Source organism: Suricata suricatta, chromosome 10 (genome assembly GCF_006229205.1).
Source record: "Suricata suricatta isolate VVHF042 chromosome 10, meerkat_22Aug2017_6uvM2_HiC, whole genome shotgun sequence".
Taxonomy (NCBI): Eukaryota; Metazoa; Chordata; class Mammalia; order Carnivora; family Herpestidae; genus Suricata; species Suricata suricatta.
This window is the reverse complement of record NC_043709.1, coordinates 92,737,122-92,762,955: the sequence shown is the minus strand read 5'-3', so window position 1 is coordinate 92,762,955 and position 25,834 is coordinate 92,737,122. Positions and strand designations below refer to the sequence as shown.

At 43.1% G+C, this 25,834-nt stretch overlaps 1 protein-coding gene across 1 annotated transcript in view; it reads left to right on the top strand.

Annotated features, from left to right (window-relative positions):
• The first annotated feature begins 1,463 nt into the window (after positions 1 to 1,463).
• FAM234B (family with sequence similarity 234 member B) overlaps positions 1,464 to 25,834 on the top strand; it is a 33,674-nt gene continuing 9,303 nt past the window's right edge. The window contains exons 1-9 of the mRNA XM_029954053.1: positions 1,464 to 1,518; positions 11,204 to 11,602; positions 14,754 to 14,852; positions 18,162 to 18,350; positions 19,403 to 19,533; positions 23,082 to 23,229; positions 23,593 to 23,734; positions 24,753 to 24,896; positions 25,288 to 25,369. Of these exons, the coding sequence (XP_029809913.1) occupies positions 1,482 to 1,518; positions 11,204 to 11,602; positions 14,754 to 14,852; positions 18,162 to 18,350; positions 19,403 to 19,533; positions 23,082 to 23,229; positions 23,593 to 23,734; positions 24,753 to 24,896; positions 25,288 to 25,369 (1,371 nt within the window). The 5' untranslated portion in view covers positions 1,464 to 1,481. The remainder of the gene's footprint in view (positions 1,519 to 11,203; positions 11,603 to 14,753; positions 14,853 to 18,161; positions 18,351 to 19,402; positions 19,534 to 23,081; positions 23,230 to 23,592; positions 23,735 to 24,752; positions 24,897 to 25,287; positions 25,370 to 25,834) is intronic.

Here is a 25,834-nt window from a genome sequence, read left to right as displayed (position 1 = left end):
TCAAGAATGTGTTCCAATGAGCTAATTGGTATCAGGCACGCCTCTACTGGCTTACTATGACCTGTAGTGCTGCTGGTCCAGGATGACCTACATAGATGTAAAATGTGGTTTTTAATCAGACCTCCAGAAAGATGGCAAAGAGTAAAAATTTGGGGTATTGTTGAATGCTGAAAGAATAAGTGAATAAATTACCAGTCTGTTAAATTGTTATGAAATGTATCGTCTGTTATTAAATTATTAAATTGTCAAAAATTAATCACTTATTAATAAAAAGAAGAGCTAACGCTTATACGACCAGGTATTAGGGGCCAGGCACTCTTCTAAGCACTTTGCATGCATTCATTTAATTCTCAGGACAACTCTGTGGGATTGAAACTATTTCAACCCCATTTTGCAGATGAGGAAATTGAGGCAGAGAGAGATTAAGCAAGAAGCCTTAGATCTGGCAGCTAGGAAATGGTAGAGTCAGGATTTGAAATCAGTGGCCTGTCTCCAGACTCTGTGCCCTGTCAGAGTCCATGTTTTTGTGTGGAAAAGGGTGATGGGATGTGAATTACACCCACAGGATATTCCTACCGACGGTTTCTCATGGGAATGGGGCAGAGTCCAAGAGAGAGGTACCTTAGAGCTATTGTTTGACACTAAGAAGTCCTATCATCTTTCTAGATTTTAGTTTTCTCTTCAGAGAAACAAGGAGGGTTGACTAGGTGACCTCTAAGACCCATCCCAACTGTAAGATAAATAATATCTTCAGCATACCTGAGCTAAAATGCTGATCTCTTGGTGCCCGTGGGTAAGAAGCAGGTCCGTTTCTGCTTCCTAGACCCTTCAAGCTAGAAGCCTCAAGGTAGAGTGTTCACTAGATAACCTGGGAAGAACTGGAAACACGAGACGAGGGTTAGAGCTCAGGAAACCTCACCCTTTATCTAAGAAAGAGAAAGAAACACACTTACCGAGTTCCTACTGTGTGCCCTGTGTCTTAAAACAGATTATCTAATTCTCACAGTAAGCCTGTAAATCAGGTAGTGTCTCCATTTTAGAAATTAAGTTGAAGCTTAGTCATGCCAAGTGACGTGCCCAAGATGGCCCAGCTAGCAAGGTACGCAGGTACGATTCAAATCCTGTCTAACTCCAAAGCCCACGCTCATTTCACCAGTGCCTCCTTGAATACCTGCTATCTCATTCCATTCTCACTGCAAGCCTCCGGGGTAGTTATTATTTCCCCATTTCACTGAGCAGGAAAGTGAGACTCAGCAGTGAAGTGACTTGCCAGGAGAGGGGTCTGGTTCCGAGTGGGCGGGAGGAGAGCCCGCAGAAGCGTGCCCGTGGACTCGGGTGCCGCAGCCCCGCGCCTACTCCCGCCCGGCTCTGCGTCGTGGCTCCCACCTTCCCCGGACTCAGGCCCGCGCACGGCCCACTGCGAACTACACTTCCCGGCAGGAGGCGGGCGCGCGCACGCGCACGCGCACCGGGCCTCCGCCATGGCGACTGTGCTGTCCAGGGCGCTCAAGCTCCCGGGTAAGTAGTCGCAGTCTCGCGACCACCTTACTCCCGCGGGCCCTGGGGAGACTGGGAGGCGAGGCGCTGGGGGCGAAGCCGGTCGGGGCCTGGCCCCAGCCCCAGCCCCAGCGTAGATGCGGGAGCGCGGAGGCGAGCCGGTGCAGCCCCCACGGGCTGGGGGTCCGTCGCCACCAGGGGGCGAGAGGGACGCAAGGCTGGTCGGGGGTCGCGGGCGCGGGGCAAGCTTGGGAGACTCAGGGGAGGGACCGTTGGAGATGCGCGGGGCTGGTGGCCGGGAGCTGGCGGGCGCTGCTTCGAGGGCGGCTGTCAGAGCGTGCGTCGCCGCCATCCCAAAGGGAGGGCTGGTGAGGGGAGCATCCTTTCCTGAGCGCCGCGGACGACATACCGCAAAGTCCCCAGCTCCTTCTGTTTGGCCTGGCCCTGGGGGCAAGGGAGGACAGGGGCGGCCGGACAGCGGGCCACCCTCTGGAGCAGCGTCTCTACTTAATGTCATCACTGACGCAGCCATAAGGTAAGTGAGACAGGTGCTTACCCCTTCTGGTTTACAGAAGACGAAAATGAGAGTTAGTTGGCTAATTGCCTTGTCCAAGGTCGCAAAAACAATATTGGAAAAGCCTGGACTAGAACGTCGGGGGGTCTTTTGATTCTAGATCCTGCACTTTTGCTTCCTTTTTATCAGCCTCTGGCTGTCGAGGGGAAGTATTGAGGAGGGAAATGATTTGGCACCCGAAAGTTGCAGATAAATTGTGGAATGTTCTTTAAGGAGGCACTGGTAGTGATGACAACTTCTAGAGCTAATTCAGTACTTTGGGCAGCAGCTTCAAGTTTTGAAAAATTTTCTTTTAAACCTCCATGATGGGACTGTGCTGCTACAAACTTGCTATTTTAATAAAAGTATTTTTATCCTGCCCATAAAATTTAAACATTAAGCTGTAAATATGTATTTGGTGATATGGTGATAGTGGGAAAAGCAGGGTTAGTAGGAAAAACAATTGCTTTCCCTGGTATCATAAGAAAGGGCTAGTTTGGTGCCTGGTGGGTAATCCAGCATACGACGTCACAGGGTGTATCACGGGGACTTTAAGGTGCTTCCAGCTTGCTACATTGTGTGCCGATGACACTGGCTTGGGTATGAATTTGCATTTTTTGTCCCCAGACTTCATGACCTCAGACATTCCCCCCCCCCCCCCCCATGGGCTCATTAGAACATTGGAAGGAAAACTGATAATATCTGTCTTGGAATGAGGTAGGGGATGGATGTGTACCTTTACCTGCAGGATTAATTTTTGTTTTTTTTTTAAGAGAATGCAGAGTAGGAGCCAGGGAGAGGGGCAGAGAGAGAATCTTAAGCCAACTCCACACCGAGCTGGTTATGGGGCTCCATCCCACCACCCTGGGATCGTGACCTGAGCCAAAATCAAGAGTTAGGCACTCAACTGACTGAGCCACCAGGTGCCCCAGGATTAATTAACTTTAAAGAGAGTACTTTCGTATATCCTTAGTGTAGGATGGTATCCTCCCCAAGGATAATGAGATATTAGACATATTTAGATTCATTTCTTTTAAATTCCTTTTTTTTCCCAGCATAGGTAATGCTAGAAAATGCTTTTGAAACTCTTGAGCTCTTTTGCATTCTCACATTCTAAAGCTTTGGCATTATCACTCCCCAGAGTATTCAGTTGCAGTAACGCGGTCACCTGACAGGGTAGAGAAAGTACAGTCTGGTCCTCGGGCCTGTGTTTGGACAGCACCTTGGGCCTGAACAGACAGGTATGTTTGATACATTTTAAGACCCAGGTGCAATAGCCATGTGTTTTCTTTGGTGATGTGGGTTGTAGAGTTTTTTTGTTTATTTTTGTCTGTTTCTCCCAACTGCCCCAAATGCAATTTTTGGCTTTTTTATTAGGTAGAAGTTGCTTTCTTAATAGTTTCTTTTTGGATTTCCTGTGATTGGGACTGGAAGCTGCTATCCTATTTGGGTAACTGTGTTCTGTTACCTTGGTTAACGTCTCTCTTTTTTCTTTTTTAAGTTGAAGTCTAATTGACATATCCTTTTAGTTTTCGGTGTACAATGTAATGATTCGCTATTTGTATGTATGGCAAAATGATCACCACATGACATCCTCACTATTTCTATGTGTAAGGAAGCAGACTAGAAAAGTAACTAAGAGCATGAGACAGCCTTGGGTTCAAGTCCAGTGTTTACCAGATTAGTTATTTAATCTCTTTAAGCTTTAGTTTGTTCCTGTGTTGTAATACTATTATTAGGGAACATTCACCATGTACTGCCCACTCTATTACATATTTACCTCATGGGGTTTTTTGGCTTTAAAAAATTTTTTTTTTTCAAACTTTATTTTTGAGAGAGAGAGAGAGTGAGAGCAGGGGAAGGCCAGAGAGAGAGGGAGACACAGAATCTGAAGCAGGCTCTAGGCTCTGAGCGCTCAGCACAGAGCCCTATATGGGGGCCGAACCCACAAACTGTGAGATCATGACCTGAGCTGAAGTCGCACACTTAACAGACTGAGTCACGTACTAAGAGATTTGTTAACCTTTGACACATGTTAATTATTCGGTGTTAGTTCTTACTATCATCTTCCGTAGCACCAGGCTCATTTACAAATGTGCTACCTGAAGGAAGGCCGAATGTAATAGTGAGTTAATGACAGATGTCATCAACCTTGTGAAGAAGGAGCAGTTGCTTGGACTCGATTTCAGTCTCATGCCCTTCCAAAAGCCCAAGATGGAAAGCTGTTTGGCTCACATGCATATGATATAGGGTTAATTAGTAACAGAAGGACAGTGTGACTGACATTCATAAAGCAGCCTGTGGAACAACTTATCTTAAGTATATATTTTTTTAGTCCATTTTACAGTTTGAAGGTCAAACCCTAAGGGTACATCAGAGTGCAGTGTTACTTTAATGATTTGTTTTATTATGTGTAATTTAGAATCATGATGTGCCCTTGGATAATCTAATTCATGATGTGATTTACCTTTAGTTGCACTAGAGCGTATAGTATAGTCTATGTAAAGTATAGTACATGTCATAGAATGGCGTGTATTACAGCATATTTTCCTGAACATATCTGGGTAAGATACAGTTGCATCTCCTTCCTGTTTTCCCCTGTACCATCTTGGGAATGCTTTTTAACTGGCATCCTCAGTCTTCCTAAGAGGAAAAGTGAAAGCTGGGGAAAGCTCATTTATATTGATGTATTATGAAATCAGTATCCTCTCCTTTATCCTTTGAAAACCTTTCATTGATTAAAAATGTGGGTGGTGGCTGTAATCAGTAGAGAAAAGAGTGCTAAAGTATTCTGCCTTTTGAAGTGTGGATTGGATCATGATTATAACGTTAGGCAAGCTGGTGTACTTTATTGCTTCACAGTCCCTTGTCTTTCTGTAAATAGATAGCAGGAATGTTTACGTAGGAGTTCTCTGATCAAGCTTATAGTCTGTAATAATTAAACTGAGGTTTGTCTGTGTAATGTCTGGAAAAATATATTGTCTTTTAATAAGATAGGTTACTGCAGAGAAGTTAGCCTGATTTTTGTTCCCATCTTTGGTGACAGGATTCTCTTTCCCTTGGCTTGGCTGCTCATATATGATTCTTTTTTTGTCCTTGAAGTTTAGCACCTTTATTGTGATACATTTTAGTATTGATTATTCTGTATCAGTTTTCCTTGGGACTCAGTGTACCCTTTACCATTTGGGGTCTTGCTATATTACGGGAGCTTGTTTGGTAAATTTTTAATTATTGTGTTTGGTTCCATTTTCTTTTCTGGTTCTCGAATTCAGTTATGCTTCTATTGGGTCACCTTTGCTGTCTATATCCATGCCTGTTTAGTCTTCTTAAAAGCCTTGATGTTTTCCATGGGAGACCTCAAAGCCAGACTGCCTGGATTCGAATCCTTGCGTTATTGCTTGCTTGCTGTTTAACTGTGGGCCCAGTTACTTAAACTAGCAACCCTCAGTTTCCTCATCTTGAAAATGGAGATAATCCTGTGTCTGCCTCCAAGAGTGCATATGAAGATTTGCAGAGATAAGGCAGTAAAAAGGTGTGGAGGAGTGCGTACTCCTGTGCTCAGCACTATCAGCCATTCTTGTTGTTTCCATTTCTTTTTGCTTGATTTTCCACCAGTCTGCCCTTTATATCTTGGACTCTCTTCAGCCATGTCTACTTCTTTTGCTCATTCCAATAAAGGTATCTTTTCTAAACTTGTTTTATTATTTTCTTCCATAGTTTCTCTGAGCCCTGCTTGTTTACCTCTCATCTTCTCTATTGAGTTGTCATTTATTCTTAGAAATACTATGTGTTTTCTGTGAACTCCTATTTCAGAGAAGACTGTTTTCTTTCATTTCTTGGATTCCCTGGGGAACTATATGTTCATTATTTCTTCCATTTTGTGGCATAATTTGGCCAGCATTGGTTCTTTAGCAGATTTTGTTTGCTGTGTTTTGTTGTAACTTCTTTCTTGAATATTTGTAGAACTTTGAAGTGTCTCATAGACCAAGTACTAATGATGGCTCCTTTCTGATTATAAATCATATTTAATGGTCATTTGTTTTATAGCTAGCTCTTGGCTGACATGTAGTCAGAGGCTGGGGGAGTGAGCTAGGGCAGTTAGAAGCTAGCATTTAATCTAATTGGGCCCAGCTTGTAAAAAAGAAAAAGAAAAAAATCCCCTTCTTCAGGATATTTGTCTACAGCTACTTTTCTTAGCTGCCAGGCTGAGAGCCTGCTTCTTGTAAACATAGAAGGCTTTTTCATTTAATTTTACCTCGCTTTGACTCTGTGGTGTTGAATGGGGCCCATTGATGCCTTTGGGAAGCAAGACTTGGTCTTTCTAAATAAGAGATACCTAGTTTGGCTATATATCTGAGGAGCAAGGGAGGCAGTGTAATTGATTGGTTAGGGTTGTGGACTTTGTAGTCAAATTGCCTGAATTTGAATCCTGGCTCCCTTTCTTTCTCGTCTTGTGATCTTATGCAACTTACGTCTCTATATTTTCATTTCTTGTTGGTGAAATGGGGATATTAACAACAACAACAACAACAACAGTAGCAATAACAATAATGATACCTGCCTTCCAGGGTTGTCATGAAGAACAAAGGAATTAGCATGTACGTGCTTGGACCAGTGCCCAGAATAGTAGGCACTTCGTACTTTCCAGTTATCATCATTGCCATCATCTTTATCGTTGTTGTCATTAGAACTCTGTGAACCCTGCTCATTGTTGGGGACCTGAGACACATGTGTTTACTCTTACTGTGCTTCCTCAATTGGATACAAGTTTCAGCAACAAGTTTTCATAAATTATAGTTTGGGAATGTGACTGTTTTCTTTTCTCCTATTTTTATTACACCACCACCTGCTTCCCCCTCTCCCCCCAGTTTTTCAGAAGGCTACTGACAGAAATGCTTTCCTTTGCCATCATCAACTGGAAGTATATAGTCTTTTACAGGGACCAATTCAACAGCAGCTGTTTTTCAAAGAATGCTTGCAAATCATTTTTATAGGTTTAGTAAAGATTTTACTAGTTTCTGTAGCATATGCGGCCAAGTTTTCTTCCTGCCTGTGATAGTGTGTGATATCATAAAATGTATTTCTTTTAAACTGTTTTGTTAGCCAGTATTTTAGAAATGGTTTTACTTTAACTCCTTTAGGCTGGTATATTTGTTGCAAGGTGGCAACTGAGTAGCAAGGTTGAATTTTTAGTAAGTATCAATGCTAAATTTTTCACTTGCTGTTAAAAATCCAGTTGTACCATTATATAAGATGGCTTGAGTGTACGTAGAAAGTACCTGGGAGTTTGAGCTGAATCAGTTGTGTAATGTGACTGCCAAGAAAGCTGGCAAGATCTTAGGTTACAGTAATCGAATTGTAGAGTGCTCTCCGGACGAGGGAGGACACGGCTCTGCCCTCCCTGGCCTGGCCAGACTGCACCCGGGGGAGTGTATCCAGTTCCGATAACCTTACTTTAAGAAGCACTGACATACCACACTGTGTCCAGAGCAGAGTGGCCAGGATGTCGAGGACACGTGAAACAGTGCTTCTTCAAGTAATGAGTTCAAAGAGGTAGAGACATTTAACCTGGAGAAGACAAGATTGGGCAGTTGGGAGAAATGATGCCAACAATTATAATAGAAGCTGAAATTTGTTGAGTGGAACTCTAAGCCAGACACTAAGGACTGTGCATATGTTATCTGTTTAATCCTCAAAAATAGTTACGCGAGGAAGGAAAAAAACAATACCCCATTTCAGAAATGGGAAGAATCAGGCTTACTTGAGCTAGGAAATTTAATTGAGGTCACATGATTAATAAGCGATGGAGCCAGGATTTGACTCTGCTTGTAAAGACGTAAACTCCTAAATACTATGTCATACTTTTCTTATGATTGGTATTTTCAGGTTTGAAGGACCTGCATGTGGAAGAGGGGTCCCGGAAATTAGAACTAGGGCCGATAATTGGCAAATCCCCAGAAACAGATTCTTGAATCAGCATATGGAACTGCTTTCTGGATCGGAGGGCAGTGAGTTTCCCTCATATTGCTTATGTTTAGGTGTGTGGTGGGTGTTTGAGTATGTGATCTTCAAAGTCTCCTCCTACCCTGAGATTGGGGGCTGCCCCATGTTTTCCTCTTTGTCAGATATATTCTTTTTATTTTTTAATTAAAAAAATTGAAAATTGCAGTAAAATACACATAAAAATTACCATCTTAGCCATCTTTAAATGTGCCATTTTAAAATGTAACCCACTTTAAATGTAGTATTTAAAAAAAATTTTTTTTAATGTTCTTTATTTGTTTTTGAGAGAGAGAGAGAGAGAGAGACAGTGTGAGCAGGGGAGGGTCAGAGAGAGAGGGAGATACAGAATGTGAAGCAGGCTCCAGGCTCTGAGCTAGCTGTCAACACAGAGCCCAACGCAGGGCTCAAACCCACAAACCGTGAGATCATGACCTGAGCTGAAGTCGGATGCTTAACCAACTGAGTCACCCAGGCGCCCCTAAATGGAGTATTGTTAGGTATATTCACACTGTTGTGCAACCAGTGTCTAAAATTTCCTCTTGCAAAGACGAAACTCTATCAGGCATCCCCCGATTTTTGATAGTTTGCCTTATGTCACTTTGCTTTTATCAAAGACCTACGTCAGTGCCTGTTTTCACTCACCTACAGAAATCTCAAGAGGATTTTTGCTTTTATGAAAAAAGGCAAAAAATGGAAATAGCATTCAGCACTTGTTTTGCAGCAAGTCATTATAGAGGCAGCGCTCACCCCGGCTGCGAGAGGGGCCCCGCCAAGCTCGTTGCCTGGGACCCCCACTCAGCCTCTCAGCCCCAAGCCGCCAGGGCTCCGAACTGTGTCTGTGGGCATCTGTGCTTTATCCCGGTTTATTCTGGGCCACCATTAGCAACATGTGTCCTGAGGTATCAGAGAAGCCTGGAAGAGGATATTGCTTGGGTCTGGGAAAGCTCAAAAATGTTTCCCATATAAATTCATGGTAATTGCTTCTTTGTTTTATGCTATTGTAGCTTATAAGGAGTTTGATAGGAACAGTGCTTTTGGACAGCAAGGGAAACCTGTACGCATTAAATAACAACTCCCCATTTACCCACACTCTCAGGCCCTGGAAACTACATTCTAATTTGTTTCTATAAATTTAATTAATCTAGATAACTACTTCATGTAAGAATCATACAGTCTCTTTGGGATTGGTTTATTTCACTTAGCATAATGTCTTCAAGGTTCATCTGTATGATAGCATATGTTAGAGTTTCTTTACTTTTTAAGGCTGGATAATAATCCACTGGATGTATATATCACATTTTTAGTCCCATCAGGTATATCCTTTTAGTTAAAAAATTTTTTTAAGTTTTCAAGTTAATATTACAACAGCCTATGGTTCTGTTTGCAAATTATTATAACTAAAATTATATGGGACAGTTAGGGAATTCTGTACCCTAATTAATAAAATAATTTAGTTCACAGAGGAGATATATAAATTGTAGAAGATTAGTTTAAATCTGTACTGACTTTATGGGATAATTTGGAAGTACTATTTTGAATTAAATTCCTAATAATTGGTCTATTTTCTTACAACTTGTGCCTTTACAAGTCAAATCCAACTTGTTGATAAAATGAATAGCTTTGAAAGTGAAATACATCGAAGTTTCTAGTTAATAGAATGTCAGTTTGCTCAGTAACTTCCATGCTTTTTTTGTAAAATAGTTAATGTTATTAAGTATTTCTGTGTAATGTTTACATTTTAATCAAATATTTATTCATTTTCTGTGTACCAGGCACTAAGCTTTACATTAAAAATTTTACTTCCCTTATTGGTTTCTTTATAGTGTTTTATTGCTTCATATTATGTCTTGAGTAAATGAGACATAATATATGAAGTGACATCACCAAGATCCCAGTGATGAGAGGCAGAGATCAACATCAAGAATTCTTCTTTCCTTTTAAATTAGCTGGGTTGTATTTTCTTTTTTATATTTCTTTTTTAAACTTTATTTGCTTATTTACTTACTTACTTATAGATGGAGGGGGAAGTTGGGGAGAGGGGCAGAAGGAGAGAGAAAATCTTAAGCAGGCTCCATACTCAGCATGGAGTCTGGCGGGGGCCTGATGTGGGGCTTGATCCCATGACCCTGGGATCATGACCTGAGCCGAAATCAAGAGTCAGGTGCTCACCTGACTGAGCCACCAAGGTGCCCCTTTGTATTTCTTCTTAATAAAAGATTTAACAATGGAGTTTATGTTAGTACAGCTTACCATGTAATTTTCAAAACCAGAAACTTTTTCTTGGTTTTTGCATGGTTATAGCATGAACTAAAAGGGATAAAATAATTTAGTCATTGGCAGTGAAGGTCGAGTGGCTTGGGAGGAAGTATTGCTCAAGCTCTCCTATAATTTTCACCTGTAGGCCACCCCAAATAAATGTAGAGTCTAGGTAAAAATAGGGTGCTTGTTGAGTAAGCCAGCTTTGAGACAAATCCTTTACCTCTGCATTCCTGCTTGATCCCACCCCTCCTACAATACTTGCTCAGAATAGCATTTTTAAAAGTAAACACTGTTTATGAAAACATGTACTGACAGGGCATTAGAATCATAAGCAGTTTATCAGAAGTGAATTTTTAGCAGAACGTCTTCAGGTGACCATGTTCTACTTTCTAAGCTGTTTCCGTGGAGACCATGAGGAAGCCACAAATATCCAACTGTGAGAAGCAGTGCCCAGAGACCAATTCTTCTGAAGTTTAGGCAAGTTCCGGGAAAAATTACAACATCACAGATTTAAGAAAATGAAAGGAAATCTGCACATAAGGCATATGGAAGGTTGATATAAGAGCCATGCCTTTTTCTTTAGTGAGATTCACATAAATTAAGAGTTTTTTTTAAACTGAAAAGGTATTTGAAAATTTTCACTTTCTTTGTTTCTTTTCTAATTTTTTAAACTCATAAAAGCAGTAATTCTAGAACTCTGATTTTTTATCCCCCTCCCCCCCATTCTTTCCTCATTTTGCTGGCATCTGTTTTACAGATAGCCACCAAGATCTAAGTTTGTAAACTTCAGTTTTGTTTTCTGTGTTTTCTTAGGTGTTCACAGTTGCCATGTAGTTGTTGAGGGTTTCTCCTTCCTAGTTCTTCCTGACACTCTGTCTTTCTGTGTTTCAGGGAAGAAAAGTCCAGATCTAGGGGAGTATGACCCCCTCACACAGGCCGACAGTGACGAGAGTGAGGATGACCTGGTGCTCAACTTGCAGCAGAAGAATGGGGGCGTCAAAAACGGGAAGAGCCCTCTGGGAGAAGTGCCAGAGCCTGACTCAGATGCCGAGGCTGTGGGGGCTGCGAAGCCACATCTTTCAGAGGTCACCACAGAGGGGTATCCCTCAGAACCTCTTGGGGGCCTGGAGCAGAAGGCAACCTCTTCCATTGTGTCCTATGTGCGCACATCTGTCTTCCTGCTAACTTTGGTCATCTCCATGATCCTGGTGCTCGTATGTGCTTTCCTGATTCCCTGTCCCCCCAGAGATCTGCACAGCACTTGGAGCCGCCACCTGGGTTCCCAGCGAGGTGAGTTGCAGGATTCCCAGCCCCAGTTCTGTGACACTTCAAGTTTACATGGAATTCTGTATAACTTCTGATGATGCTGAAAAGTCCCTCCCCAGGTCTTTACAAATAAGTGTGTTCTGTATAGCATTCCCTTCCCTGTGTGTGGAGGTGGCTAGGAGGTTAAAATTGGAAATAAAACAGAAAAGACTGATGCAGCTCCAGAAGCTTGCTTTCTATTGGTGTTGGTCTTAATTAGATGCAGATAGGACAGAGCATTGGTTTGCTGGGTCCTTGCAGTGCAGCCAACACTGCCAGAGGCGAGCGGTGCTGAGAGACCGGCTGTTTACAGAGAAAAGTAAGGCTCCAGGCCTGGCCAGACATGAGGCCAGGGCTTTGCAGGACCCTCAGGCATTTGTTATTAGTAGGAGCCTGACCCAATTTGAATTTTAAAATCATTTCAAGTAAAGTAGACTTGCTTTCTTGCAGTAAGTTTTCTTTCTTGTTCCTAACGGTTAGGTGGGTGCCACCCAAGTAACTCTAGCTATTTTGTCTCCTTCTGGAGCAGGTTTCTTTAAAACAGCCTGCTCTGGGTCAAGAATGGGGATTTTCCATATGAGCTGTCAGTGCCGCAGCAGTCCTATCTTTTGTAAACTGCATTGGGGTGCAGGGGTTCAGATTACACCACCCCAAAATATGTCACCGTAAATAAAAGACTGTTTATTTTGAGTTGAAGGCACACGAATAACAGCAGATGTAAGAACGACACACTGATCTTGACCTTGAATTCTTCCCTTGAAGCAGGAGATGAAACTCCTATGTGAAAGATGCTCTCCCAGTACCAGGAGGAAAGAAACATTCTAATCAACAGAGACAGGGGGTCAAGGGAAATCTGTGCAAACAGACCTTGTTAAAGTAACTCGTTTCGGGGAGCCTGGGTGGCTCAGTCGGTTAAGCGTCCAGCTTCAGCTCAGGTCATGATCCCATGGTTCGTGGGTTCGAGCCCCGCATCAGGCTCTGTGCTGACAGCTAGCTCATCTCAAAAAAAAAAAAAAAAAAAAAAAGAATTCTTCTCTTCCTTTAATCACTTCAGAATTGTTAGTTCCCTTCCTGTGGCTACCACTCTTTGTTCAACCCAGTACGTAAGCACTTCTCCAGGTCTTTATTTTCCTGTGGAGGCTCCCATGTTCATGTGAAGTTTCATTCAATGAACTTTGAGTCTTTTTCTCATGTTAGTCTGTCGTCTTAATCAGTTATCTCGTTATGTCTTGTTCCTCAGTCCCAGCTAGAAACCCTAAGAGGGTAGAGGAGAAATTTTCCATCCTCTACAATACTCTCAGATCCCTACATCATTTTTATTTAGAAATATTTTACCTCTGATGCTTCACTAATCCTAGTTGATTTTAGTTTCTGATGAGTTGTGTTCTCACCTTTACTTTCTCTTAAGGCAAGACTAAGTAGATGTGACGTCTGCCATGTTCCCACCACACAGGGTATCTCTATGTGTCTTCCTTCCTTTTTACAAAAATTTTAATTTATTTTAATTTTTTTTAATTTTAGAGAGAGATCGAGCTCAAGTGGGGGTGAGGGCCTGGGCAGGGGGAGTAAGAGAGAAAGAGAACCAGGGGGGGCGGAGAGAGAGAGAGAATCTTAAGCAGGGTCCATCCACACTCATTGCGGAGCCTGGCGCCCGACACAGGGCTCAGTCCCGTGACCCTGGGATCGTGACCTGAGCCATAAATCAAGAGTCGGATGCTCAGCTGCGTGAGCCATCCAGGCGCCCCTCTTCCTTCCTTTTTTCCTAGGAACAAATCAGTGATGTATCCACCACCAACTTTAAGGAATAGGGCATTCATTAGAAAGACATTTGAAATCTCCACATGCTCCTCCTCACCAAAGCTGCCTCTCCCTGCCAGAGTGTTCTACTGCCCTGGATTTTGTGTCATTATTTCTTTACTCTTCTTTAAAGTTTTACCACAGGGTAAAGTAAATTTGCCTGCGTTGAATTATAAATGTAATTAAGCAGTCTTCTGTGACTTGCTTTTTTGTTGTTGTTTAGCATGTTCATAAAACGCTTTTTGAGCTTCACCAATATTGATATACTGTAACTGGGCCTTACTCATTTTCACCACTGATTTCCCATGATGTATTGATCCATTTTACTGTTGATGAATATTTAGGTGGCCTCTATGTTTTTAAAGATAAATAATGCTGTTAAGAAGATTCTTGTGCATGTTCCCTGATGCAGTGTGGGACCATTTCTCTGGGGCATTAACCTATGAGTGATACTGCTGGGTCCTAGAGTGTGCACGTATTCAATTTAGGTTACATTATTTTCCATCGTGGTTGTGCCAATTTACACTTCCACCAGCTGTGCATGAGTTCTCTCCAAATTTGGCAGGAGTCCACTGACCACACTGTTGAAGGGTGGGGTGGCACTATCCACTTGTCACCGCTCAGTGGGAAGCCCAGGCTCCCTGCTAGGCGTCTGCTGACACCATCCTGGCAGGGGTGGCGTGGGCCGCCTCCTCAATGCCGAGTAGGGGTAGAACTGTAGGCTTCCCTTGTGTGTGCAGGGCACTAGGCAGGGTGAAGGTCCTGGCTCCCTGCCTACCTTCTCCGATGTAAGCTTGGTTGGGGCAGGGGAAGGGTACCTTATTGTAGCTGGGCAAAGTGGAACTCCAGGCTCTCACTTGGCCTTTGCTGTGGGGATGCGGGTGGGGGCACAGTTCTGTCTGTGTGGTGTTTGGTTGGAGTAGAACAGTTGTCATCTCAAACGTTCCTGTCTTGCTGTGCTGCTCCTTTCCTGGTCCTCTGGCTAGGGGAGCCAGCCTTTCTTGGCTCTTTTGTGTCTGTACCTGCTGGCGTTTCTGGATTGCCAGCTTCTGCACCACCTTGTCTAGGATGTACCAGGCCGAGGAAAACCCAGGGGAGCCAGCACCTTGTCATTACTTGGGTTTTGCAACCTCTAGCCAGAGTCTTCTTAACATTTGTTTTGTCAGTTATGCCCCAGGATTTTAGCTGTACTTAGAAGAATAGGCAGTACTGTGTGTACTCTGTTATCTAGGAACCCCGAGTCTGCCTATTCTTTAGGGAGGTGCTGGCAGTGCTCTATGTCTGTTCCCGTTGTAACCTGGACTTAACTTGGGATTTTTTGTTTTCATGTGTTTATCAGGTGGGGACCTATCTCCATTGGAATTGGCCGATGTGAATGGAGATGGCCTGCGTGATGTACTTCTCTCCTTTGTAACTTCAAGGAATGGGAGTGCCATTGGTAAGAGACCTGTCTTACAGAGGCGGCTACAGGAGAATCTCGCTCATGGGTTGGAGGGGCTGTGAACTAAGAGGAAACATCAGGGTTGTTTAGGGCAGTATGGAAAAGGATCTGGAGTGAATAGAAAGTCATTATGGGTCTGTCATACGTCACAAACCTTATCGGGAAGCTCCTGTGTGTAAGCAGAACTCATTTTAAGAAATCATGGGGAGTTGTAGCTGGAAGAACTTTTAGTGGGTCACCCAGTCTGGTACAGAAACTGAGATCCAGAGAGGAAGGGACGTGTCTGCACACCAATGAACAGCACTAGTTCTTAGGGTTCTTGAGTTTTCTCCCAGCCAATTTTCCATTGCTTCTTAGATTATAGTAAATGTTAACCCAATCCTACCTTCCTTCCCATCCCCAGCAGAAAGCTTCTGTTCATGTTCTAACATATTTTTACGAACATATATCTTGGCTGGGTGCTTTCTTTATACTCCCTCTGTTTACTCCTCTCTCTCTCTGGTCTCCACCCTGCTCTCTGCATTGGAAGACTGACCAGTAGGCATATGTCAACAGGCTCCCTTGCCTGCCAACTTCCAGTTGGGTTTGGTGAGTAGGGAGCACAGGCAAGAAGTTGGAGGAGAGGAAGAGAGGGTATTTATTCCCTTGACTTCCTCTCTGCCATAGTGACCTCAGGCTGGCTACATCCGCGATCATGGTCACATCTTCTCTTAAGGTGGTCTTCTCATAGCACTTTATTTTTCAAGACTTCAGGAATCACTTCCTCTCCTGTTTCTTTGGGCCTGGGAGTGGTAACAGTTCTGAGGGGTTGTATTATCCCTTGTGGTTTCTCTACACCCTGACCACATCTTTGTAAACAGTCTCTTTAGTAAACCTTATACAACTTAACTTAATCGAGTTTGCTGATACATGTCAACTGCGAAAAAAAAAGTTGCATTTTGAACTTAGGTATATGGGGGCTTCTGGTTTGTCCTACAGCCTCCATTAAAGTGGATTCAAACTGCAGTCTGTAAACTGACACAGGAACTCTGGTTTGAGGCTGAGGATGCCCTAGTAGCTACTTTTTAATCATCCAGGCGCTGGAATAAACATCTAGGTATGTTTTAGGGAATTCTAAGCTGCCCACTTCTCTGATAATATTAGAAAAACCTTTCTGAGTCTTATGTAATATGTAGAAGCAATTTAGGAATAGATCTGTTTACAGAGAGAAACTTCAGCCTATAGGGTTGACTTTTGATTTTAATTGGCTTTTATATGATTGAACTTTAACTACTTTTTTTTTGGTCTGTGACTCATTAGCCTTTGCAGTAAAAATTTTCCCTATCCCCTTTTAGATTTGGAGAATTTTTTAAGTTATTGTTTTACACAGATCGCTCTATATCAGGACTCCTGTGGCAAAGTTTGGACACAACACAGACTAGCCTCATTTGGTTACAGATTATAAAAACACTGGTGCTGACATATGGTACTTCCTGTGTACTATGCACTGGTGTATAACATGTTATGAACAGATTTATCTCTCAACATAATCCTATGGGGCAGACTAATATTATTATCCCACATTTGCATATGGGGAAACTGAGGTATAGGGAATTTAAGGAACTTGCCAAAGTCCCACAGCTGATAAATGGTAGAACTGGGATTTAAACAGTATAGCTGAGAGACTGTCTCTGGAGTTCCCGTCCTTGACCCTTATGTCAAACTGTTGTGCCCATAACCCCAGCCAGTGGGCTCAAGGATCTGTGCCACTGAGCACAAGAAGGATTATGTTATTTATTTCTTTATTCATTTGTGGCTTCATTTATTCAACACCTATGTATTGAATACCTGCTGTGCACCTTCCATAGAGCTGTGCTGGTCATATTAAGTTGAACAAAATGAGTGTGGTCTTGGCCTCAAGGAACCGCAGTCTAGTGGGGAAGGGATAGCCCATTACCACCTGGAAGAAAATAACTCAGAGAATTGATCTGGAGTCTCCGTAGGGTCCTCAAGGAGGAAGGACAGCACAGTACATTAATCACAGCAGCCCTGGGAAGTCCGGAAGCTAACATATGTTACCGCAATTAGTCATGTGTATCAATGCTTCTGGCAACAGGGTCTGGAACAGTGAGCCACAGCTTGTCACTTGTGTTTTTGGTTGTATTATTTAATTAGCAGTGCTGAGGAATAGGTACAGTGAAGCTCTAAAACTTAATTGCTTTGTCCATATTGGTTGCTGCTGGAAGTGGAGAGTGTTGAGATGAGTCAGCTTCCCTATCCTGAAAGTGAATGTAAAACTGGCAAAAGAGAAAGTTGTTATTCTGATTGTTAATTAAGTGACATAAAGGATTATTTACTAAAGAGATGAGCTACTCTAATCCCTTTCCAGCTGTCCTTGGACCTAGGCATTAAGTTTTCCCAAGTATTCTTTCCTGACGGCCTATATCAGCTGATTCCATGGGACTCTAGACCAGGAAGACCTACTGATCATTGCTAAATGTAATCTTCAGATTTATTTTTAAAATGTTTTATTTTTTCTGCTCTCAGCACTTGCTAGTGATGATGAGAACTCAGGTATTTCTTTTTTTTTTCAAGTTTATTTATTTTTGTTTAGAGAGAAAGAGAGAGTGAGCAGAGAGGGGCAGAGAGAGAGGGAGAGAGAGAATCCCAAGCAGGCTCCACACTGTCAGCCTAGAACCTACCATGGGGTTCGATCTCACAAACCATGAGATCATTACCTGAGCTGAAATCAAGAGTCAGAGGCTTTACTGACGGAGCCACCCAGGCATCTCAGAACTCAGGTATTTCTTTGCCCCTTGCTCTGTACATGTTCTAAATCAGTATGACTTTTCTGAGCATGCCTTTCCCTCTTGATTGCTTTTGTTCTCAACAATGATTTCCCATAGTCTGGATTTTGCTCCTGTCTTTTATTTAGCAAACATTTGGTTGTTCTATGTGCTAGGTGCTTTGTGTGGCAGTAAGGACACAGAGATTAATGTGACAGCCTTCATCCTTACGAGTATTGCTATTTAGTGGGGGCCGAGGTAGGTGACAGACATGTAGACAAGCGTGTTGGGAGAGGTGCAGGATGCACACAGGGTGGCCTGGAAGAGGTCCTACAACCTCTTGTCTTACATGAGAAGCGGGTTGAGCAGATAGGAGAAGAACTCTGTTGTTCAGACTTGGAGCCAGAACTATGGGAGGGCGCAGGATACACAGGTGTGAGGTGTTGCCTTAGCCCCTGTGGCTTGTGCTTTTCTGGCCTCCTGCTCACTTGTATTGTTTATCTTCTCCGTCTCTTTTCTTGTGTCTCCTGAGTGCTTTTAGGTGTCTCAAGGCCAGCTGCTATCCTTGTGTGCCTTTCAGGGATGAATGGCAGCACACTCTGGTTGAGTCCCCTCCCTGAGGAGGCCCGAGATATTACATGTTTGGATCTGATGCCAGGAAGCGTGGCTGAAACCATCTGCCTTGTGTCAGGGACACATAAGATGTTAAGTGCATTCAATGCGACGTCAGGTAAAGATCATTTTCCACAGAAGTCTCTGTTCCAGTGAGTCACAATCTCTGATCAGAACAGTCTCATATGGAAGGGGCCTTGTCACTGTTGCATGATGGAAAATCTGATTTTACTACTTGGGAAGGTGTGTATTAAGGTAAATAGAGAAAGGGTTTGAAGAGATTGAATAATAGATCTGCGGTTAAACCTGTTTGGTGTTAGGTTGGGGCTTAACTGAGTTACCCAAACAGAAACTACCCTGAGGCTTTTGGTTTCTAAATCGTCTTCAGAGTACAAAAGAGAGTCAAGCTCTAGCTCTTGTCTGATATATACAGGGTCCCTGTTTAAACTTGGCCATTAACCACTTTAAAAAAGGTCAGGGAAGAAACTAGCGTTTGTTGATGCATGTCGATTTGGCCTTTCGACTTCGTATTATACTCAGACATCCATAACACAAGGAATGAAAAAGAATCAAGTATAACAAAGGCCCCCGACATAAGTGTATATAACCCATAAGTGTGCCGCTTGGTGTGCTTGGACCTGAGCCAGGCTGAATGAAGGCATTGCAACCTTCCCAGTTTTAGAGGTTGGAGCTGGGTAGTGGGGTAATTTTGAGAGAAAAAAATTTAAGTGTGAGCTCTTGAACTGAAGTCATTTTGAAACCCTCCTACAATTTCCCCGCTCATACGAACATGTGGTAGCAGGAGGGAGACTTGGTCGGGTTGGCAGCCCCTGGATGATTCCTTAATAGTTGTAATAATCTCCTGCAGATCAGTCCCTCTGCCCCAGACAAGTGGGCTCCTCTTTCTTGGAGAGACTTCAGTACTTCCATTTTATCCAAAAAATCTAGGCATGAAGTTATGACACAGGTTTATGAGTCAGATACTTGAGGATTTCAGCTTACACTCCCTCCTCCCTTTGTCCCCAGTAAGATAAAAGCTAAAAAAGTAAGGAAGAGCTGCTGTGTGTCATTTGCCCATTGGGTTTCTCTTTTCTGATCTGGGAGCATGGCATCTGCCTTTTCCAGAGTCCCAGAGTTGTAATTGTGATCAGCCTATTTGTCCTCCCCTAGGGAAAGCTATTTGGACATTAAACCCAGGCTACTTATCCAATGGTACCCTGGCTGCCCCAGGGGTGGTGCTGCCAGACTTGGATGAAGATGGCGTTAGAGATCTTGTGGTCCTGGCCATTGGGGGATTGCAGGTATGCCTTACATTAAATGATCTGTATTTCTCATAGGTAATGCTCCAGCTTTAGTCAGCTCCTAGTGTTATTATAAATGCTCCTCAAAACCTTTTTACGAGGACATGTATTTAAGTAAATTCTCTTTGTGAGACTGAGTGAATTACCACCATGAACTCATTTTCCCGGCAGCCTCTTTATGTTGCCGTTAACTGACATGGTGGAACTCTGGAACCAGATGGGTCTGTGTTTCAGTTCTTGCTCTGCGGTAGCTCTGTGGTCTGGGGCAAGCCATGGAACCCAACTGAGCCTTGGCCATGGGAATGTTATGTCTACTCACAGGATTGTTGTGAAAGTTGGAGCTACCGTATTTGAAATACCTAATGTAGTGCCTATTTTGGACCCTGTGTATGTATTGTTAGTTATATACACTTAGTTTTTATTTTACATAAAACAGTAAGAGAGACTGATAGTTCGTACACATAGAGAACATTGTGAATTGAATAAGTAGTAACAACAGTGACCTAAGAAAGGATACTTGTAACACAGTCTGTGATAATACAGACTTGGAGTCTAGTACATTAGTTCTTAAATTATGCTCCTCAGTTATGTTGTACTGGAGCTGCGGGGTACTGGAGCTAGTTATTCTGTGCACAGATAAAATAATAGTAGTTTTCCCTCCTGATTCACAGGAAAGAATGCATTAATGAACAGATTTATCTCAACTTTAAGTTTTTACTCCTAAAGCTTTTCTTCAAGCTTGTGTCGAAGTTCCTCAAAGACTTTTTCTCAGACTTCCTCTGTGAGTTTGCCAGGAACAATTGGCAGCTACTATCTGTGGAAGACTGTGGATGTAGATACTTTTGCTTTATTTGATAGCTTATTTTAATTTTTAGTAGGCCTTGTGTTTGCTGTTGTGATTTTTGTAATGCATATATATGGCATATAAAATCTGCAAGTAAAATTACTTAGAACAGAATGGAATCTGTCCGTGTTTTATGGTTTGCTGCCAGGAGCTCCGGAGACTAACTGAAAGTGCTTCACCAATCACAGGTTTTGAGGAGCACTGCTCTACGACACCTGGTGATACTTTGTAAGATAAGAACAAAGAAGTTAGGTAAATTTCTGAAGGCTCGTCTGTTTGAAGGGTACTTTCTGTTAGTTTTTCTTCAGCTAGTCAGTTGGTCTCAAATAGATTGAACCAAGAACTCAGCTACTGTTTACATAATCTTTTTTATTACCATCATTGTGAATAAAGAGACCAGGGTCTAGGGGGAAATTTCGAAGACTGTGCCCATCAGGGAGTGATTATCTGAAGGTGCCAAAGTGGAAAGTATGGGGAATTTCTTTTCAAGGGAAGTATGGTTAACAGAGGCATAGCAAGAAATCGAAAAAGTTTAAAAATCTCAGTGGTTGTTGATAGGCTAGAGGTTCTGGCTTTTAAGAACCCTCCATAGGGAGGTGGCCTCTATTAGAGGACTTAGCTTCTTGTCTATTCCTACTTTGTGGGGTTTTTTTTTTTTTTTGTCTTAACCAAACAGCAAAAACAGTATATTGCCCAACTTGTGTCACAGAATTTACTTATTTACATAGAGTGTAGAGATGAATAGTCTCCATTCTGCCTGAAAAGTTGATAGATGGTACTAGAAAAATCTTAGTGAAGCGATGGGTTTAGAGCAATAGCCTCATCTTTCGACCGACCTGTCTTGACCATAGTGCCAGGAACAACGAACCTGGGGAACTTAACCTCTGGTTTATTCTGAGCTACAGTAATGGAAGGCTCTCTCTTCTTGAGGGAAGGAACATATTAGGTCTATGACTTAGAGTGATTCCATTCTTAGATCTGGGTTTAGAATAAGGTGGGCTTGGGACAGAGGGACCTGGTTTGGGGCTAGAGGAACTGATCTGGTCTCGAACAGTTTGTGTCTTCTAGGTGGGAAGGGACCTTAAAAGCCATGTGGTTACCCCTCTTCCACTGTGCTATAATCTGATACAGTATTCCAGACACATTGGCCTCCATACGCTTCTTGAGTACTCAAGCTAATGGGGATATCACTGATTTGTAAGGTAGCTCATTTCATTTTTGGTCAGGTCTAGAAAATTCTGTCATATTGGTGAGAATTCTGTTTTCTCATTCTCATAGCTTCCACTCACTGTGGTTCTAGCTTCAGCCCCATAGAGACACTCTGAATGAATCTAATCCTCTTTCTACATGAAAGCCCATTAGCCCTTAGCCTCATCTCACTAAGCATGCCACTCTCAAGGTTAAATACCTCCGATCTCTTATACTGTCCTCCGTGCAACATGAAGTCTAGACCTCTCTCTTCCTTGCTTTCTCTCCCTTTGCACTCCATTTGATATCCATATCTCTTTTAAAATGTGGCACCCATAGCTGAACACAGTATTCTATTTGTGATATAACCAGTTATTCTTGCATAAGGAAATTGTTACTCCTTTAGATATAGGCTTTATATTTCACTGATGCAGCTGTAGATTGTGATAGCCTTTCTAAGATTTAGTTTTTGTTTATAATCAGTTAAAACACCCACACCTTTTAATTAATCAGCTTATTAGTGGCCCCATTTCTTCTTTCAGATTTTTTACCCATCTTCCAAGACTAAGACTATTTTAAATTTTGAGTTTGTCATATAGCTATTGGCTCTCCCTTTCAGCTCTGTGATGAGCTTGAGATAAGCTATTCATTCAAGTCTTTAATGAGAATGATGAGTAGGAATGGGATAATGGCAGAGTGCTGTAAGTCCCGCCAGAAGCCTCCCTTGGGATTGGCATTGACTTTTACTCTAGGTACACTGAAAACAGTACCTTTTTGTCTTGTCCAGAAGAATCCATGCTAAACTTCGTCAAAAGCTTTACTGAAGTCAGGATAGCACTAGTGACTGGTGACTCTATTACTGAAGAAAACCCTTTAGGGCAGGGTTGGCAAACTGTGACCTGCAGGCCAAATTTGGCCCACTGCCCGTTTATATAAAGTTTTATTAGAGCACCGTCATGCCTCTTCATTTATTATTATCCATGGCTCCTCTCACACTAGTTGCTACAGAAGTCATCTGAGTTGCAAAACCTAAAATATCCACCTTTTGATTTTTCACAGGACAGGTTTGCTGACCTCAGCTTGAGGGTTGATAGTGGCAGGCTAGACATGTACTGTTACGGTGGGAGAGACGGCCTGTGTTGATTTTAGTTGGGACCAAATATTCCTGGGGATTTCTGGGTGTGAGAATAGAGACCCAGGAGTGAGCTGTCGTGTAGTTAGCTCTCAGCTAGAATTCTGTGCCTCAGAAGACTTCATCAGTGACAGCCGTGCTTCAGAGGAATTGCCTGAGCTGGCAGGAAGGTGCTTTTTGCATGTATCCAACAAGGAATGGGGACATTGGCTTCATTGTCTTGCTTCCAGGGGATAAACAAAGAAACAGGTTTGGCTTTCTGCTGTGCGAGTTTGGGAAGTGTTTCTGAACCCTCAGCTCATCAGAGTGCGGCAACTTCTGTAGATACTACCTGACTAGGACACGATGTGGCATCGATTAACTCCCTTTTTTCCGCTCCTTCAGGCAGATCTGTGCTTTCTGCTGGTGTCTGGCCGGACAGGGAGTCCGTTGGGCCGACCCGTGAAGTACAACGTCATGGGTGTGGGGGATCTGATTGGTCCTCAAGTTTACGTCACCACAAACGGGGCTGTCTATATCCTCTTTGGCTTTGGTAAGAAGCAAGGCTAGTTTTGCTGCTGTTTCCCATCTGTGTGTGTGTGTTGGGACTCCCTTTTGAGATAGTGAAAGCTCAGGAATTGCTGACACCAGCCATTTTGCCACCTCCTGTCCCATGGGCCTCTCACTCTCCCCCACCCATGGCCCGTTATTAACGCTGCTTTTCCCGGCTGCCTTCTCCAAAGACACTTGGTGTGGCATCTGCTTAATCGCTTCTCCAGTCACTCTATGTTGGATACGTCTGGGTGGGCTATATTAGACCCATCTGATTAGGCTCAGTGTCTCTCGCTCAGATCCTCACCCTGGGAGAGTGCTAGTAAATTCAACTTCTCAGTGTTGGTTCTTCCTGTGGTGCTAGGAAATATCCAAGCTGTCGCCCTGCGAGACATTTTTGTTCAGGCCCAAAATCGAGACAGCTTACCACCTTCTCTGCAGATAGAAGAGCCAGAATGGGAGAAGCGAAGATCCATCAACCTGTCTGAGTTCATTGACATTTACAGGTAGGGCAGATGTCTGACCTTGTCACGGTGAGGTCTGAGACCTCATGTGTAATGGAGTCTCCAAGTTTGGTTGGGCTGGTGAATAAGTGGGCTGAGGTTTGGGGGGAAACAGTGGGGTAGAGTGCTGGCCTTAATATACTGTCTTCCAGTCTAGTGAGATAGAAACTTCCTTTCTTGGTAATGTAATGTGTTGATAGCTATGTGTTGGCGATCATGATTTCTGATCACTCTGCACATAGGTTGCAAAGAAGGATATTTGTTTTGCATTCTGAGAGTGGGACCAGGTGAGACTGGGAACCTCCAGGTCAGGAGACAGATTTATTTAAAATACCAGCTTGTAAAACTGTGCTGAAGCATCTGCCCTACTCTTTTTCTGTGTTTTTCCTCTTAGTCGAAGGATCATTTTGGCGGAAGCAAGGCTAGCATCCATGAAATCTGATTTTTTATTCTTATTTATTTCTTAATCAAAAGCATGTCATTTGCCGCAGGCAGTGGATTTTACCCATCTTAACCCCAGGCCTGCATAGTAATTGGCTTCATTCTTTTCTATCAGAAGTTTCAAATCATTTTCTAGCACTTTCTCAGGCAGTATCACATTGTTTCAGTCAATTTGGCAGTTGTTAAATAGAATGGTCCCAGTTGTCCAGATAAAGAAATAATTTGATACAGTGCTGAGTGAGTTGGTGTCCAAGCTTAGTGACAGTTTCAGGCGTCCTTTCCAGGTTTCCATCCGCCTTCCCTGCCGTTATCCTTGGCTCTGTTATCTTTCCCAGAGCATCTAACTTGAGAGATACGGCTCTGCAGCAGTTCTCCTGGGACTTGCATGAGTTCTCTGGGGATGTTTGGTTTCTAAACTGAGATTACCTGGAATGACAGAGTGCCCCACCTGAAAAGATAACTTCGGAGATGAATACAAGAGCACAGACAAGCACGTGCACCGAGATCAAAAGCCCAAACTGGTGGGTCTGGGAATCTCATCCTGGCCAGAGGCTAACTCTTGGGGTCTTGTCTAATTCAGTGATGGTGTCCAGCTCCTGCAGATGGTGAAGGCACCTGATTCCAACTGCAGCAACCTCCTGATTACAGCCAGACAAGGCCTTATCCTGCTGCATGGGCAGAATCTGACACCTTCCTGGACACTGAGCTTGCAAGGCCTGAACAGGTTTGCAGTGTGTTCCTCCAAGTGTTTGCCATTTCAGTCAACTTTCCCATGTGTCCAAATTCCTCAGAACAATTGCTTTATATCTGGGCAGTGAGGGAGAAGAGAAAGAATTCCTTGTTTTTTTCTTATTATTATTAAAAAAAATTTTCTTCAATGTTTATTTTTGAGAGAGAGAGACGAGCACAAGTGGGGGAGAGGGAGAGAAAGAGGGAGACACAGAATCTGAAGCAAGCTCCAGGCTCTGAGCTGCCAACACAGAGCCCAACATGGGGCTCAAACTCACGAACCGCAAGATCATGGCTCGAGCTGAAGTCAGTTGCTTAACCGACTGAGCCACCCAGGCGCCCCTCCTCTTCTTATTCACCACTGATCCCTTTGTTCCCATTTGCAGCCAGCCTACTCCTGGGTATTTCACCGATGATCAGACGTTAGACTTCCTTCTACAGATACAGGACGGAGTTGGGATGAAAAAGGTAAAACTTTGGAACTCATATCAGTTGAAACATATATAAAGTATATATGTTGTGTCCAGCATATATAAAAAGAACCTAAAATCCAGTCCCTTCCTTCAGAGAACTTGAAGCCTGACTGATGAATAAAATAAAAACTTGCAATTTGGTGCTAAAATCTATAGCTGTGGAAGTCTTTCTAGGTAACTTCCTTCCTGTACATTAGTTCCCACTTCTGGATTCTTAACTCACAGTCAGGCAATAGGTACCTTCTGAAGTCTCTTTGTGGGGAAAGGCAGGCATAAATAAACTTAGTACGTCAGTACAAACTTCCCAAAATTTAAGAGAAGGCAGGATATCTGGGGGTGGCTGGGTTGTTATGGAAGACTTGACAAAGGAGGGAAAGATGAAGAGCCAGGACCCAGAAAGTTGAATCGCATTTATAAGAGGAAGGTGGTGGGGAAGGAATGTCAGGTTAGAAACACTGAC